At 36.1% G+C, this 14,079-nt stretch overlaps 3 protein-coding genes and 1 non-coding gene across 10 annotated transcripts; 1 reads left to right on the top strand and 3 right to left on the bottom strand.

Annotated features, from left to right (window-relative positions):
* Positions 1-3,081: 3,081 nt before the first annotated feature.
* Positions 3,082-4,017, bottom strand: LOC149386062 (voltage-gated hydrogen channel-like protein). Its single transcript, XM_089626939.1, has one exon. It carries the CDS (start codon positions 3,713-3,715, stop codon positions 3,122-3,124), a length of 594 nt encoding a protein of 197 aa, XP_089483065.1. The 5' UTR covers positions 3,716-4,017; the 3' UTR covers positions 3,082-3,121.
* A 502-nt stretch (positions 4,018-4,519) lies between these two features.
* Positions 4,520-8,822, bottom strand: LOC149386061 (Transducin/WD40 repeat-like superfamily protein). Of its 2 annotated transcripts, none has more exons than XM_089627402.1 (16): positions 8,739-8,822; positions 8,482-8,621; positions 8,034-8,265; positions 7,902-7,964; positions 7,578-7,630; positions 7,185-7,268; positions 6,976-7,049; positions 6,613-6,695; positions 6,332-6,438; positions 6,085-6,227; positions 5,951-5,998; positions 5,803-5,855; positions 5,641-5,725; positions 5,145-5,211; positions 4,946-5,059; positions 4,520-4,854 (listed from the first exon to the last, which is right to left on the bottom strand). In XM_089627402.1, exons 3-16 carry the CDS (start codon positions 8,261-8,263, stop codon positions 4,748-4,750), a joined length of 1,311 nt encoding a protein of 436 aa, XP_089483528.1. In that variant the 5' UTR covers positions 8,264-8,265; positions 8,482-8,621; positions 8,739-8,822; the 3' UTR covers positions 4,520-4,747. The 2 variants fall into 2 exon arrangements, with proteins under 2 accessions (XP_089483528.1, XP_089483529.1); XM_089627403.1 differs by having other exon boundaries at positions 7,185-7,265.
* An 88-nt stretch (positions 8,823-8,910) lies between these two features.
* Positions 8,911-8,982, top strand: TRNAD-GUC (transfer RNA aspartic acid (anticodon GUC)). The gene has a single exon. It is a non-coding gene; the product is annotated as a tRNA-Asp (tRNA).
* A 2,221-nt stretch (positions 8,983-11,203) lies between these two features.
* Positions 11,204-13,956, bottom strand: FMN/FHY (riboflavin kinase/FMN hydrolase). 6 transcript variants are annotated; one of them, XM_089624850.1, is made up of 11 exons: positions 13,862-13,956; positions 13,477-13,559; positions 13,122-13,308; positions 12,898-13,028; positions 12,748-12,817; positions 12,597-12,662; positions 12,100-12,254; positions 11,914-12,009; positions 11,684-11,835; positions 11,471-11,554; positions 11,204-11,373 (listed from the first exon to the last, which is right to left on the bottom strand). In XM_089624850.1, exons 2-11 carry the CDS (start codon positions 13,556-13,558, stop codon positions 11,254-11,256), a joined length of 1,143 nt encoding a protein of 380 aa, XP_089480976.1. In that variant the 5' UTR covers position 13,559; positions 13,862-13,956; the 3' UTR covers positions 11,204-11,253. The 6 variants fall into 6 exon arrangements, with proteins under 6 accessions (XP_089480976.1, XP_089480974.1, XP_089480977.1 ...); XM_089624848.1 differs by having other exon boundaries at positions 11,684-12,009; XM_089624851.1 differs by lacking the exon at positions 13,477-13,559 and having other exon boundaries at positions 13,862-13,948.
* Positions 13,957-14,079: the final 123 nt, after the last annotated feature.

Here is a 14,079-nt window from a genome sequence, read left to right as displayed (position 1 = left end):
CGGGCTCCCCCCCCCTCCCCAGATATGAGCCTGGCTGGAGGTCGAGCCTAGCCTGGAGGTCGACCCTGGCCGGAGGCCGAGTCTGGCTGGAGGTCGGGCCTGGCCTGGAGGTCGACCCTGCCTGGAGGTTGAGCCTGGCTGGAGGTCGAGCCTGGCTGGAGGTCGACCCTGCCTGGAGTTGAGCGTGGTTGGAGGTCGAGCCTGGCTGGAGGTCGACCCTGCTTGAGTTGAGCCTGGCTGGAGGTCGGGCCTGGCTGGAGGTCGACCCTGCCTGGAGTTGAGCCTGGCTGGAGATCGAGCCTGGCTGGAGGTCGACCCTGCCTGAGTTGAGCCTGGCTGGAGGTCGGGCCTGGCTGGAGGTCGACCCTGCCTGGAGGTCGAGCCTGGCTGGAGGTCGACCCTGCCTGGAGTTGAGCCTGGCTGGAGGTCGGGCCTGGCTGGAGGTCGACCCTGCCTGGAGTTGAGCCTGGCTGGAGGTCGACCCTGCCTGGAGTTGAGCCTGGCTGGAGGTCGAGCCTGGCTGGAGGTCGACCCTGCCTGAGTTGAGCCTGGCTGGAGGTCGGGCCTGGCCCGGAGGTCGACCCTGCCTGGAAGTTGAGCCTGACCTGGAGGTCGACCCTGCCTGGAAGTTGAGCCTGGCTGGAGGTCGAGCCTGGCTGGAGGTCGGGCCTGGCCCGGAGGTCGACCCTGCCTGGAGGTTGCCTTAAGGGTGAGCCCGACTTGTCTCGATTCCGGGCTCTATCTTTCGACCGGGCTCGCCTTGCTTCTCGTTTGGGTTGGGCCTTGATATTTCTTAGTATGGGAAAAATCCCACATAACATATACAATATTTTTTTAGAAAAAAATGATAACTTGCTATGTAAAATGTCATTAAAAAAAGAGATGAAATGTTAGTAATTAATAAAGAAGTCTTATAGAATAGATATTTTGCAAATCATTCTTTATTGTAACTAGTAAAGTACTTGTATAGTTTTGGTATAAAAATTAGAGTACAACTTTGTCATAATTCACATCTTCTTCGCTATAGATTTACAGCTCCAAAGTTATACAGCTAGGAACTGGTATATATTTTGCACATGTCATGGATTTGACATTTATTGCTGTCTATTTGACAGTGACATTGTGAATCAAAATCATTTTGTAGGCTCGACTCGATCGAGCTCGGAAAATGAATTTAATCATTTATCTGGAATATATAGAATAAATAGATCTAATCGAGTTCTGTGGGCTGAATCTGAACATGCTCACACGAACAACACCAATAATTGGCTAGTATCAATCTAGAATTTAATTCAGATCGGTTTTAGATCATGTAAAGATTCAATATCGTATTACATTATGGGCTACGATATTAATTTGAGACAACATATCTACATTTCACGAATGGGCTGCAATTACCCACGTACGTACGAGTATTTTTTTTTTTTTTTTTTTTTTTTTTTTTTTGTATTTTGAGGGGATGTACGAGACTACGAGTAATGTTAACTTAAAAGAAAGTAAGAAACTACCACCAACTATCTCGCTTACGCTATTTATTTTAGTTTATTTATTTATTTATATCAACATGTCACATGTGACTTGTCCAAGTACAATCATTAAATTACTATATTCTATTCACAGACAAGGATTTATAACAATTACTTTCAGGCCCAGACTTAAACATCAGCGGGCCAGTCGTAGGCCTAAGTATTTGGAAAATGATCTATCGACTACTAATAACTTTGATATTTTGAACAAAAATAATATCAATTATGTTTTCGGACACTTTTATTAGTAATTATAGACTTATATATATACAATTATTATTAATTATAGACTTGTAAGTCTACAGTTTATGACAACCGTATACTTTCAGGTCTACAATTATTAGTAAAAGTGTCCAAAAATATAGTTGTTACTACTTTAATCCAAATTATTAAAATTTCTACACTAGTTGAGGTCATTCCCCAGGTATTTCTAATTTTGAGTATGATGTAATATTAATAAACAAAATTATTGTAATAATAATTAGACTTCGTAAAACATTGTTTACCCTTGCAAAATCAACGTTTCACTTTCATTTAGCTAATTCGCTAGAGTACCCTTTTTTCTTCCAAGATAGAATGAGATGATTTGTGATGATGAGTGATGGTACCAACGCAAAAAAAGATAATAACTAATAATGATCATAATTTGACATCCGTCCAAATCCTTAAATAGATCATGGAACAATATATAACCATCGAATTTCATCGCGAAAGAGAAATATAATTTGTAATTCATTTAAATTACAGGAGTTATTTACTAATGTATTTCAATTCCAACACGAGCAACACTACATTTTTTTCAACCTCACTGCCCTAATTTCAAAATGTTTGAACTCGTGGTGTAGTTAATTAGTCAATTTAAAGTTATGAATTTACAAAATAACTAAGGCTTGTTTTAATTGAGTAAAATAACTAAAATGTGCAGCAATTTGGTTTAAAAACAAAAATTGATTCCAATATTAATTTTTTTGAAAGTGATAAATTGCTTATAATAATCGTAAAAAAAAAATTTGACAGTTAAGATTAAATTTTTTGACGATTATTATAAGCAATTTATCACTTTCAAAAAAAAAATTGACGATTATTATAAGCAATTTTAATCTTGACTCTAAAAAAAAATTTGAAAACGTAAATTTTGCTACTTTGCTGAAAAGTTAAAACTTTGGCTATTTTGCTAATCAATAAGTTTCAAATGACTATTTTGTACAATTTTTTCTTAAATAAATAAATATCTATCTACATAGTAAGTTCTATCAAACCACCATTTGTTTTTAGGAATTATGTATCATTGATATTGCTATGTATGAACAAAACACATTTATGAATTCTTATCTCTTTCCTAAAGTGATAATTTTCCGTTAGTATTCAAACAGACCAAATAAGTTAGTTTAAGTGGTGACATGACAACCTACACTTTCAAAATTTAGTTGAAGTCCAAGATTTTGAGTCACATCTGAAACAAAGTGTAGTTCACAAGGACAGCACAAACTGAAACGTAGCACGTGAAAATAAACTGTTACAAATATTAACAACAATATCATTGCTTTTTTTTTTTTTCTTCATATGATCATCACAGCATAAAATACATAGGCAAATTAGACCAAATCATTACGTGCGTCCAAATCCTCCACAAGCTTCCTAATAAGCTCTTCCTTCTGATCCACAGCCCGGGCCAGCTCGGCGTTCTGTTCCCGGAGCGCCTGAAGAGTCTGGGGCTGGTCGCCGCCGAGCTCGAAGGCGGTCTCGACCACTCTGACCACTCTCCAGAGGCTGGCCACCGCCAAGAGCCCCCCGCCCCGGCCCTCGAGCACCCCTTCCATCACCAGAGCTCCGGTCAGCACCACCGCGTCCACCACCAGCCCCGCCCTCAGCGCCGCCGCCCCTAGAGCCGCCGCCAGCAAGGCGGTCCGACCCAATAGCAGGCTCAGGATCGCCATCCCCGCCCAGTGCAGCGGTGCTGTCGTTTCGCGGCTCTTCGCTTCTTGTCGTTTTTCGGGGCCGTTGTTGCATGAGAGGAGAGACGAGGTGAGCTCGAGGGTCGTTAGGGTTAGGTCGGCCAGGAGGAGGATGAGGGCTATGGTGTGGGATTTTTTGGATTCGAGGAGGGTCGCGAGTTTTTGTCTCCATTGTTGTTGTTGATCGGGTTCTGCTTCTTGGATCATGGTGGCATGAAGGTTGTTTTTGTTCATGATTATGATGATCTATTTTGATTTTTCGTTTATTGTGTTTTTATTTATTTATTTATTTCTTCATTCATTTACCTCTGGTTTGGTGGTGTGAAACTTATTGGTTTACTTTTGTTTGATGTTCAAGCTAAGTTATTTTAGCTTGAGTTTGTGTTTTCTTTTAAGTTTGCGTCAAGCATCAAGTTGAGTTTCGTAACACAGGGGTTATAGTTTGAAGTTGTTTTTGTCTATATCACAATTTTTGTTTTTTTTTTTTATTATTATTTATGGATTTCGTATATTGCATTAGTGGTTGATAATAAGCGCAAAAGCATATATATATATATGTGTGTGTGTGTGTGTGTGTGTATAGCATCTGCAGCACTGGTAACAGGCAGAAGATATAGTTAATTCTGAAGCAAAATCGTTTGAAAAAGGGTGAATCATAAGTAATGTGATAAATAATTCTTGAAAGTAATCTAGTTTACAAAATCAAATTCGTAGCTTGTTATTGAGTTACATTGTGAAATATTTTGCTGCTACATTATGATTACAGCAACTTGAGGCAACCCTCTATTACCACCAAAAAAAAAAAAAAAAAAGGAGCAGCTTAACTGATATGTTCATTCATTACAATGCAAGTTTTTTCCAAAAATATTCGCACCCGCAATATACATATTTTTTTTTTCTTATTCTTTTTTCAGACCGTATCAAAGATGCATACGACACTGTCCGTTTTCTTTTCAAAACAACTCTTAACAAAATGCTCACAACTACTTATTAGACATGAACCTGAATTTCTATAAACAAAACAAAAGGCAAAATCTAGAAAGAGGATTATGCATCCTCTTAAACTTAAATAGTAAGTATAACATTAAATCCAAGAGAGTACTTTACAGTGGCATCATGAACACGCCAGGGATGCAAATAGAACTGGAACCACCCTCCATCAAAATATTGGTGCAAAAGTTTGGTAATTTTCTTAGCACTTACTCATTTCTATTTTCTTTTAAACTATTAACTCAGACTATCAGATACCTGGGTTAAAAAATACATTCAATCAGTTTGCATAAGGATCTCGGGATCATCAATGTTGAAATCGACGTCATTTTTGGCTACCATGTCATAAGAAAAACTCCAGACAGAAGCACAATTTTCATCACCTGCACAACACACAGAAACCCCCAAGGAATTGTTTTAGTAGTTAAATAAATAAATAAAAAGATGCTTATTAGATACGGCTAACAAAATTACCACGCAATTCCAAATTTTCTGAGCCATTATCGTCAGGAACGATGAACCTTCTGTGCCCTGATGTAGACGTGGCCATTGGCAAATATGGATGGAAAGAAAATCCATTTACGGTATCTGTAGTGTACATAAAGAGGCAAAAATAGATTGAGAAGTATTAACTCCAGTTATCAGTAAATAAAAAAAGTTATCATTTCCTGACCTGATGCAGCTTGGAAGCTTGATGCCCAGTGCCCAGTTTGGAGATTGTAAATGTGAACATTACCATCCTAAGACAAAGATATAACTATAGAGTAAGGGATCACTAAAATAGCATTGGAATCGGGATATTGATTTATCTCATAAAGTTTAAAATCCCCACTATAAATACCACCAAGTATAATACAAGTGATGCAAAATAATTTAGTTTGGATTTGTAATTTATTTTAATTTGTGATATATTTCAGTATTAAAATACATTACAGTTTATAGGGATGAATTGCACATTTTGATCTATGATCAAGTATTGGCATTTTATCAGAAGAATAGTTAATTATAGGATTCCTTAATTATATCTAATCAAACAACATTTTGGTGTCTTAAGGCAGTCCTTTGGAACAATACAAAAAAAATGAGTTACATGAAGGGCAAAACAACAAGAGAAAATTGAAATGATCAGATGGCTCAAGGACTTGAGAAATGCTAAACAGAAGTTTTACCTGACCACCTGTACCAAGATGCTGTCCTTGGGGCTCGATATCGAAGAATATTCGTTGATTGGTGTCTGCTGATGATCTATATAATCTAATATATACAAACATGCGAAACGTAATGAAACACAGATAAGACATATCTTTTAAGGAAATCAAGTAGAGACTTACTTGTATACAACATCAACAGTTTTGCGCATATCCCAGCATAGTATGTAAGGGTCCTTAAAAGCCGTTCAAATGAATGAAAACGTCAATCGCATATTATGTCACATGGAGAATCGTGTACAAAGTGAAACTAATGGATTGCGTATTTCACCTTACGTCCACCAGTATATAGATAGTTCCCATCCTTCGAAAACTGGACCTGAATAGCGAAACGGAAATGATTAATTACACGTGTTTTTACTCTAAGTTTGAGTGCAAGGAAAAAAAGAGAGGATAACAACTTACATGTGTAATCCCACCTTCTTGGCCGTGCAATACGTAGAGCAGTTCCATATTGTCTTCTCTGTATATTCCCGTTGTCTGGCTGTAAGAACCGATGGCCAACATTCCGGTATGACTTGGACAGAAAGCCATTGCAGACAGTATGCCTCTCCGATGCAAACACGTCAAAGAGATGAGATATAATTTTAAAATTTAAATATTTAGTTCACTAAATAAATATTCTGATTTAGTCAGCTAAAGGGATAGGTACCTGGTTGGCCTTCTTTATTTCGCTGCACTGTTGAAACTTGTTTAAAGTCTCTGCCGGGCCGATGTAAATCAAATACCCTAACTACTTTGTTGTACCCAGCAAAAATCCTACAGGGATAAGTGATGGTCACAAGAGTGGTATCTCGTCATTGAGCTTCAAATGACGTCCTAGATCATTCTAAACATGATTTTCAAATTCCATACGAGGTTGAAGGCAATAACGCATTATATCGCACATCTTAAAAATGCAAGAAGTTTCCGTAGAAACATAGACTATCTTACTTTGATCCGGAGGGATTGAATGCAATTGAAAAGGCAGCAGTTATTTCGTCCATCGCATCATAAGCACGATATGTGCAACGCAACTGCAATTTGAACCACACAGAGAGTTAGAAGATTTGGATTATCCAAAAAGGCAATGAGCCGTATATCTGGATATGACCTCATAGACTTTAAAACCAGTTAGCAAAGCCAGCATTGACTGGGCTGTATTGGATATATAGCATTATGAAGAGTTTATAGAGCAGTAACAGGCAACTTGATTATATGTTCATTAGTAAAAAAAAAAAAAAAAAAAAAAAAAAAAAACTATGAAAACAGGAAACACAAAAAAAATATTAAAGAAAGAAAGTTGATAATCTTTACCTCGCCAGAAGAAGCATCCCACAGATGAATTGGGTGGTCACGCGTTGTAGTTGCAAAAACATTCGTAACTGGGTCTAAACTATCAACCAAAGTTAATCACTTAGTTGATGTAACCAAATCATTCTACCCAGTGAATCGATCTCGGCATCTCTTACACAATAGGAATGTTTGAAATAAATGATGGGTTTAGAGCAAAATATCTGAAGCACCTGAAGAGGACATGTACGGGTACCAACAGAAGTCGTAAATTGACTCTCCTTCGTTCACAACGAGGTTTGCATAGTATGAATCTGCTAAACAAAAGAGGACAACAAACAGAAACACTGAAAATAGACTGAGTGTGTCTTAATAGCCACGGAGTTTGAGACCAATAATAACACCAAAAGACAAGATTTCTGCAGTGGAATAAGATAAATTATAATAATCAATTGTAGGGGTTAGTAATGTTGAGAATTGTGTCATAACTTCGTAAACATTATCCAAATACTGTTGATATTGTATTTACCATTAGTCTTTATTCTTGAAAATAGCGATGTTCTAATACTGTTGATATTGTATTTACCATTAGTCTCGAAAGTAACGATGTTCAATACAAAACTTACCTTCATCCATTGCAGCAGAGCACGCATTAAGATTGTCATTCTCAGTCTCTGGTCTGTCCACAAAAACCAGTGAATAAGAAAAACAAACTGAGAAACAACATTACGCACGCAAGAATACCAGAGTTTAAAGTTAATTGTTCAAAAAACCAATTAAAAGCATTTGCCAAAGTTTAACCAAACATTACGCCAGCTTACGAAATCCCAGCCTAACCAACAATATTCAACTAAATTTGAGATAGAGTAAAACAAATATAAAATCAAACAAAAGATAAACAAATTCTCTTTGGTGTCAATTGAAAATCCGTAAGTTTAGTTCTCTCTTACAGAGTCAAGATACTAAGAGTGTTGTCCTCGGAGCTAGTCAGAAAACAAGAACCATCGGGAGACCTGTTTCACAGATAAAATGCCAATAAATAACACCGCAGAAACAAAACATAGTGAAAAAGAAAGGCATACCATTTGACGGCCTTCAGAAAGTTGTTAGGGTTTGAAGAATTTCTGAACTGACGGAAAAAATGGTGGGTTCTCTGAGGAGGGACATCGAACCGAATCACAGGCAAAGATGATGACAACGAGTGGTCTTGTTTTTCTCTTTCCTCTTCTTTTTCTTCTTCTATGGGGCTTTGATTATTCTCTGCAATTTCGGAATCTGCAAAAGCCTCGTGCACTTCATCTTCTTCTACCATTTCTGCGAAAAAGTTGGTAGTCTCAGCTCAACTCTGATGTGCTTTTCTAAGAGCATATGATATACGTATAAATACTATATCACTGAGTAAAATGATATATATTACATTTACATTTTGATAGCCCAAGCTAAATCACGAAACATTACCGAGAAAAGAAAGTTAACATATAAGAGTCCAAAATCACTTGTAACAATAACATAGTGAAGACTTGGAATTACCTTTGCAAGATTGTACCTTCCTAATTATTTCAACTAGAGCAGAGCTCACTTTGAAGTTTGATATCCACTCTCAGTCAGAAGGAGCCGAAAAACAACAATTTTCCATGCATGGGTGGAATTGTCTATATATAAACAAAAACCTGTTATAGATTGTTGGGAATAAAACATCAAGAGGAAGTGAGAATTTAGATAGCATAACGACGAGATTAAGAAGAAAGAAATGTCCAAGTTTTAGACCGAGAAACTCAAAAGCTCACCCAAACAGAATATCTGATAGAGAAATGAGCGAGTGTCGTCAATTTCTTCCTCGCTCGGCAATGCCCTTAAACCCTGACTGAGCAAGAATCAAAGTATTGATTAAACAATTATTCAAAAAAATAAGACGAATCTCATATTAGTATAACATATTTAAGTTTTATTAGCATCGAGGTCGTTGTAGTATAGTGGTAAGTATTCCCGCCTGTCACGCGGGTGACCCGGGTTCGATCCCCGGCAACGGCGATTTACTTTTTGCTTCTGTTCTGCGGCTTAATTTTTCTCAGCAACTAACAGAGTAGATAATTTTTTTTAATAATTCATTTTTACATCATTTATCCAATCAAATTATAAAAACAAAAAATTAGGTAACTAGCAAACTAAAAAAAATTGAGATAGCTATTTAGCCAACGTTTCGTAAATTTAAGTAAATGATGACCTAACATTCCTGATTTGTCTTTTTACTGCAATAAAATGGTGAAATATTTACGTCAATTTACACGTGTAAATAGATGGACGTGACTATTTATCTAACATTTACGAAACATTGATTATATAGCAATATGAAAGTGTAAATTTGACTATATATCTAATGGACCGTATAAAAATAAGTTTAGGCACAAAGTACATTCTTTCACTTTCTCATGGAGGACTTTTTTATTTTTTTTATTTTTTATAGAAAATTAGGAAAATATTCAACTTTAACGTTTGACATTACTAAATAGCCAACGTTTGGTATATGTGGTTATTTACCTTAAATTTATGTCTGAAAGTGACTATTTACCTAAAATTTACCAAACATTGGCTATTTAGCAATGTCAAACATTTAAATTGGTTATTTTCCTAATGAACCTTTTTTTTATCACACGGATCCAAACCGTCGCTCTCTCAAATAAATTGGGGATCTTTTCTATAAGAGGTCATGTCATTTAATACTAGAGATGGCAATTTTGTGTTCGTATTCTAACTGTGTCGTATTAATATGTTTGCATAAATAATTGTTAGAACCAAATCCAATAATTTATTAATCGTGCTTGAAGTATAGATCCAAATCCAACAGTTTTTTTTTTTTACAGATCCACGTCCGTCTAAATTAAATCATTTAATAGTCGTGTTAAATGGTTTATTTAATCGTGTATGAATTGAATTAAAACCAAATAAAATTGAATACGATACGTTATTGTGAGACTATTGTTATTGTGATTGTAAATTGTGAATTATGATTGTTCGATATGAATTGAATTGAAATAAAATAAAATTGAGTATGATGTGTTATTAGGAGACTGTTGTTATTGTGATTTTGAATTGTGAATGTTCGATATGAATTTAATTGAATTGAAATAAAATAAATTAGAATATGATACTTTATTACTAGGTTATTGTTATTGTTATTGTGATTGTAAATTATGAATCGTGATTGTTCGATATGAATTGAATTGAAATCAAATAAATTCGAATACGATACGTTATTATGAGAGTATTGTTATTGTGATTGTAAATTGTGAATTATGAAAACACCACTAGATATACTAGTTACATTAGTAATTAAAAACAACTAATTCGATAGATTATTATTGTTCTTGTGAAGTAAATTGATATACTATTGACTATGTGTTATCAGACGTGAATTGATATTGATATGAATATACCTTATTTTATTATATCATATTTTCTAATATAAATTTTATGTTTATCGTTATAAATTAATAATTTAACATATATAATATTAATCGTGTTTAGCTGGATCGTAATCATGCTATTACTCGTAATCGTATTAATTGGATCATATTCGTACGGGTCGTAGTCGTGTTTCGTGTTGACCATTTAATAATCGTGTTACCGTAATCGTGTCGTTTTGACATACTATTTACCCAATTAAGAACAGCCTCATTTATTAATATTAAAATCCGGTTTAAATCGTGTCGTAACCATTTCGTGTCCGGACTAAATTTTCAACCCTACTTCATACCAAGTCATTTAACACGTTTGTAATTTTTTTCATTTTTTTGTTTAAATAGTTCATCCTTACATCATATATTGTTTATACAATCAATTATGTTAAAAATCTAAGCTCAAATTATATAGTACATTCCTTCACTTCCACATAGAATATTTTATTACGTTTCACAGGGACTGAACCCTCTTTATAAACGCGTGGTCTCCCTTATACTACTAGAAGGTCTTGCCACTTAGACTTAGCCATTTGTAGTTAAAACAATTTTTAAAGTGGGAAGGTTAAGAGACTTGAATATTATCTATAAAGAGTTACTAACTGAAACAAAATCCCTTTTATATCATTTTTAAGGGACTCATTTTTTCAAATAAAACCCTTTTAAAAGTTAAATGAGTGATATTATACTATTTTATCTCATTATACCAATCAACCTAATAAAAAACTTACAGCCCACTTTTTTTCACACTCTGCATCGATTTTATAATGGATTTTGTTCAATGCAGAGTCTGAAGCAAGAAATAGTAAAGAGTTTATTGATAACAAAAAGGTCAACTGAACCATTCTTATCTCAAATATTGTCCATCCCTATATCGGGAGTACAAAGGCAGATCAAGAGCTCTCTCTGCAATTTTCCTGTCCTCGTGAATCCTCGCGATCAAGCTCTCAATGTTTGGAAAATTAGCCTGTTTTGTTTGTATCACATTCCAAATCCATACATTAGCAAAACAAAACTATGAGTAGTTGAGTAAAATAAAAGCATGGTCTTTTTTTTAGAAATACCTCGGCCCGAATGTAGCCAACAATAACAAGGCTCAGTTCTTCTCCATAAAAGTCCTCGTCGAAGTCGTGAAGCAACCATGGCTCCTGGATAACAACGTAAATATAATTAATCACCATTAAATAGAATTTAAGGGGTTCTCTTGCACCTATATATATATAAGAAAAAAAAAAGTTTTCAGATTTGAGTTTCTTATTGTATATCAGAGAGCTAACAATTGTCTTTTCGGTGTTGTTGAAGTACGGATTCCAACCGATACTCATCACCATTTTGAAAACCCCACGATTTGGTAATCCAGCCCAGCCGAAATACACCCCCGAGGGGTGTTGCGAAAGGAGACTCGTATATCCTTTGGCTGATAAATTGGCTGCACATACAAATACAAAACAAGTTGACAACAAACAAAAAAAAAGGCTTGAAACCAAAATTGTGGTACAGTCATTACCGGTAGGGATTCCAAGCAATTTCGAGCCACGGCCAAATCCCTTGACGACTGGGCCGCCGAGATGCCAAGGCTCGAGCGGCAAAGTGGCTTCAACCCCTGCAGATTTCAATGAAGAAAACCATTTTATTAGGATTAGACAAATATGAATAACAAAATATGAAAAAAGATAAAGGGTAATAGTTTTACAATCTTGGAATGGAGGGAGACCCCATTTTTCGGGGCGTAAGTCGAGCAGAGAGTTGATGACATCATCGGCTTCGGTGTAAAGATGGGATTGTTTCGGCAGCGACGGTACTGCTACCACTTCCATCCCAGCTGCCTTACCAGCCGTCACACCTGGTCTGCTTGTTATATATACACAAATATATATATACACACATCCGCGCGCATGAGTATGAGCTGTGTTTAACCGTAAATCATGCAAAAAAAGGAAGTGAAAAATAAAGTTCCTTTTTTGTGTCAAAGAGACAAGCTTTCAGAAGCTTGATGGAGGGACTTGTTCACAGCAATTATATCGAAATCGGTAATGTTCATTTGTATCGCCCATGATCAAATTCTTAATAATGTAATCATTAAGAAAGAAGTAATCTTGTTTTGAATATGGTTAGCTCGCAGACATTGAAGATAAAGACAAGCCAAGACCAGGATATAAAGAGTTAAAAACACAAAAGGTCACCGCATACACAGAATCTTCAATGACAAGGCAGCTTGAAGGTTCGACATTTAGCCTTTTAGCCGCGTCAAGAAATCTTAAAAAACAAAGAAATCACCATGAATCAGTCACACACAAAGAGAGAAAAAAAAAAAAAAAAAGAAGTATAGTTCGAAACCGACATTTCAGGTGAGGGCTTCCCAGCTCTCACTTCATCCCCACCGATGATGACTGAAAACGAGTCCTTCCATCCTAAATGCAACAAGAAACAACAAAACAACCATCTTTAGACATCCCCAAAATTCAAGGAAGAAAAAGAAAGAAAAAAGTACCGCGATGATACGATAATTTCGTGTCTACGCTAGCTTTGGGAGAGTTCGAAGCCAAAGCCACGGGCACATCGTGGCTGCTCAAGTGTTTGATCAACCGATTCGCGCCCGGGAGAGCCGTGATGTGACACCACCTTCAGTCACAATCGTTATAAATAAATATATAAAAGTAATGCCACTAAAAAAAAAAAAAACCGGTTAAGTAAATTGAATGGGTGTGTACTAACTGGTTGGCCAGCATGGGTGTGAATTCGGATATCAATTCGTTTGCGGTGCAACGGAGCTCGTAGTCTTCGATGATCGTGGCCGCGCTTTCGAGTGGCGTTTTCCCGGTTATGGTCTTAGATTCTCTACCGTCCCATTGCCTTCCGTACTTGGCCAAGTAAGCTTTTAGAGCGTTATTCACAACACCGTCTGTCAATTGATTATAACCACAAAATAAAACGACGAAAAAATCATGACCCACGAAGCGTAGTACGAAAAAGATTGTTACTTTATACCCTAAGAATGTAAAAGAGACGTATGTTTGAAGATTGATTTTTTTTTTCTTTCTCGTGGGTTTGCAAGAGAAGAGAATTTGACCTGTGTTGAGAAGAGTACCATCCAGGTCAAGCACAACACACTTAACTAGTTTCTTTAAAGGGTTTTGAATCGCAATCGACATCCTAAAAACGCCATTCATTAATTCATTGAAAAATATATCAGAGAGTTATGAACTTGTGACATTCATAGTAAGCAACAATATCAAGCCATAACAAAACAGAGTATTATAAACTGTAAAGACTGGTCTCTCATATACGAATGTGTGACCCTTGGAAATGGAGTCTCAACGTTTAGACAAAGCACCTTAATAGAGATAATGTGCCTTCTTCTTTATCAAATGTACAAACGAGGAAACACTTGCTTTAAACAGCGTTGCAATTTTAAAGAGATACGAAGATTACTTTCAATGACAAGATGAACTAACCCAATACGTAGTGTTGTCAATTTCTTGCCCACTCAGAAAATGTAATGTAAAGATTGGACAACAACCTGGGTCAGGAACCAGAGGCTTTGAAATATTCATTATATATATTTTAAATAAAGTAAGATAAAAAGCGAAGCGTCAATTTGTCGTTTTCTTGTAAACTTGAAGAAGTATATTTTAAAAACGAATTATATATTTTGTCTAAAAAAAATTATATA

Source organism: Urtica dioica, chromosome 9 (genome assembly GCF_054948205.1).
Source record: "Urtica dioica subsp. dioica isolate 48M chromosome 9, U.dioica_male_clone48M_v1_H2, whole genome shotgun sequence".
NCBI lineage: Eukaryota > Viridiplantae > Streptophyta > Magnoliopsida > Rosales > Urticaceae > Urtica > Urtica dioica.
The sequence above is the reverse complement of the archived record's forward strand: the minus strand, read 5'-3'. Positions and strand labels throughout refer to the sequence as shown.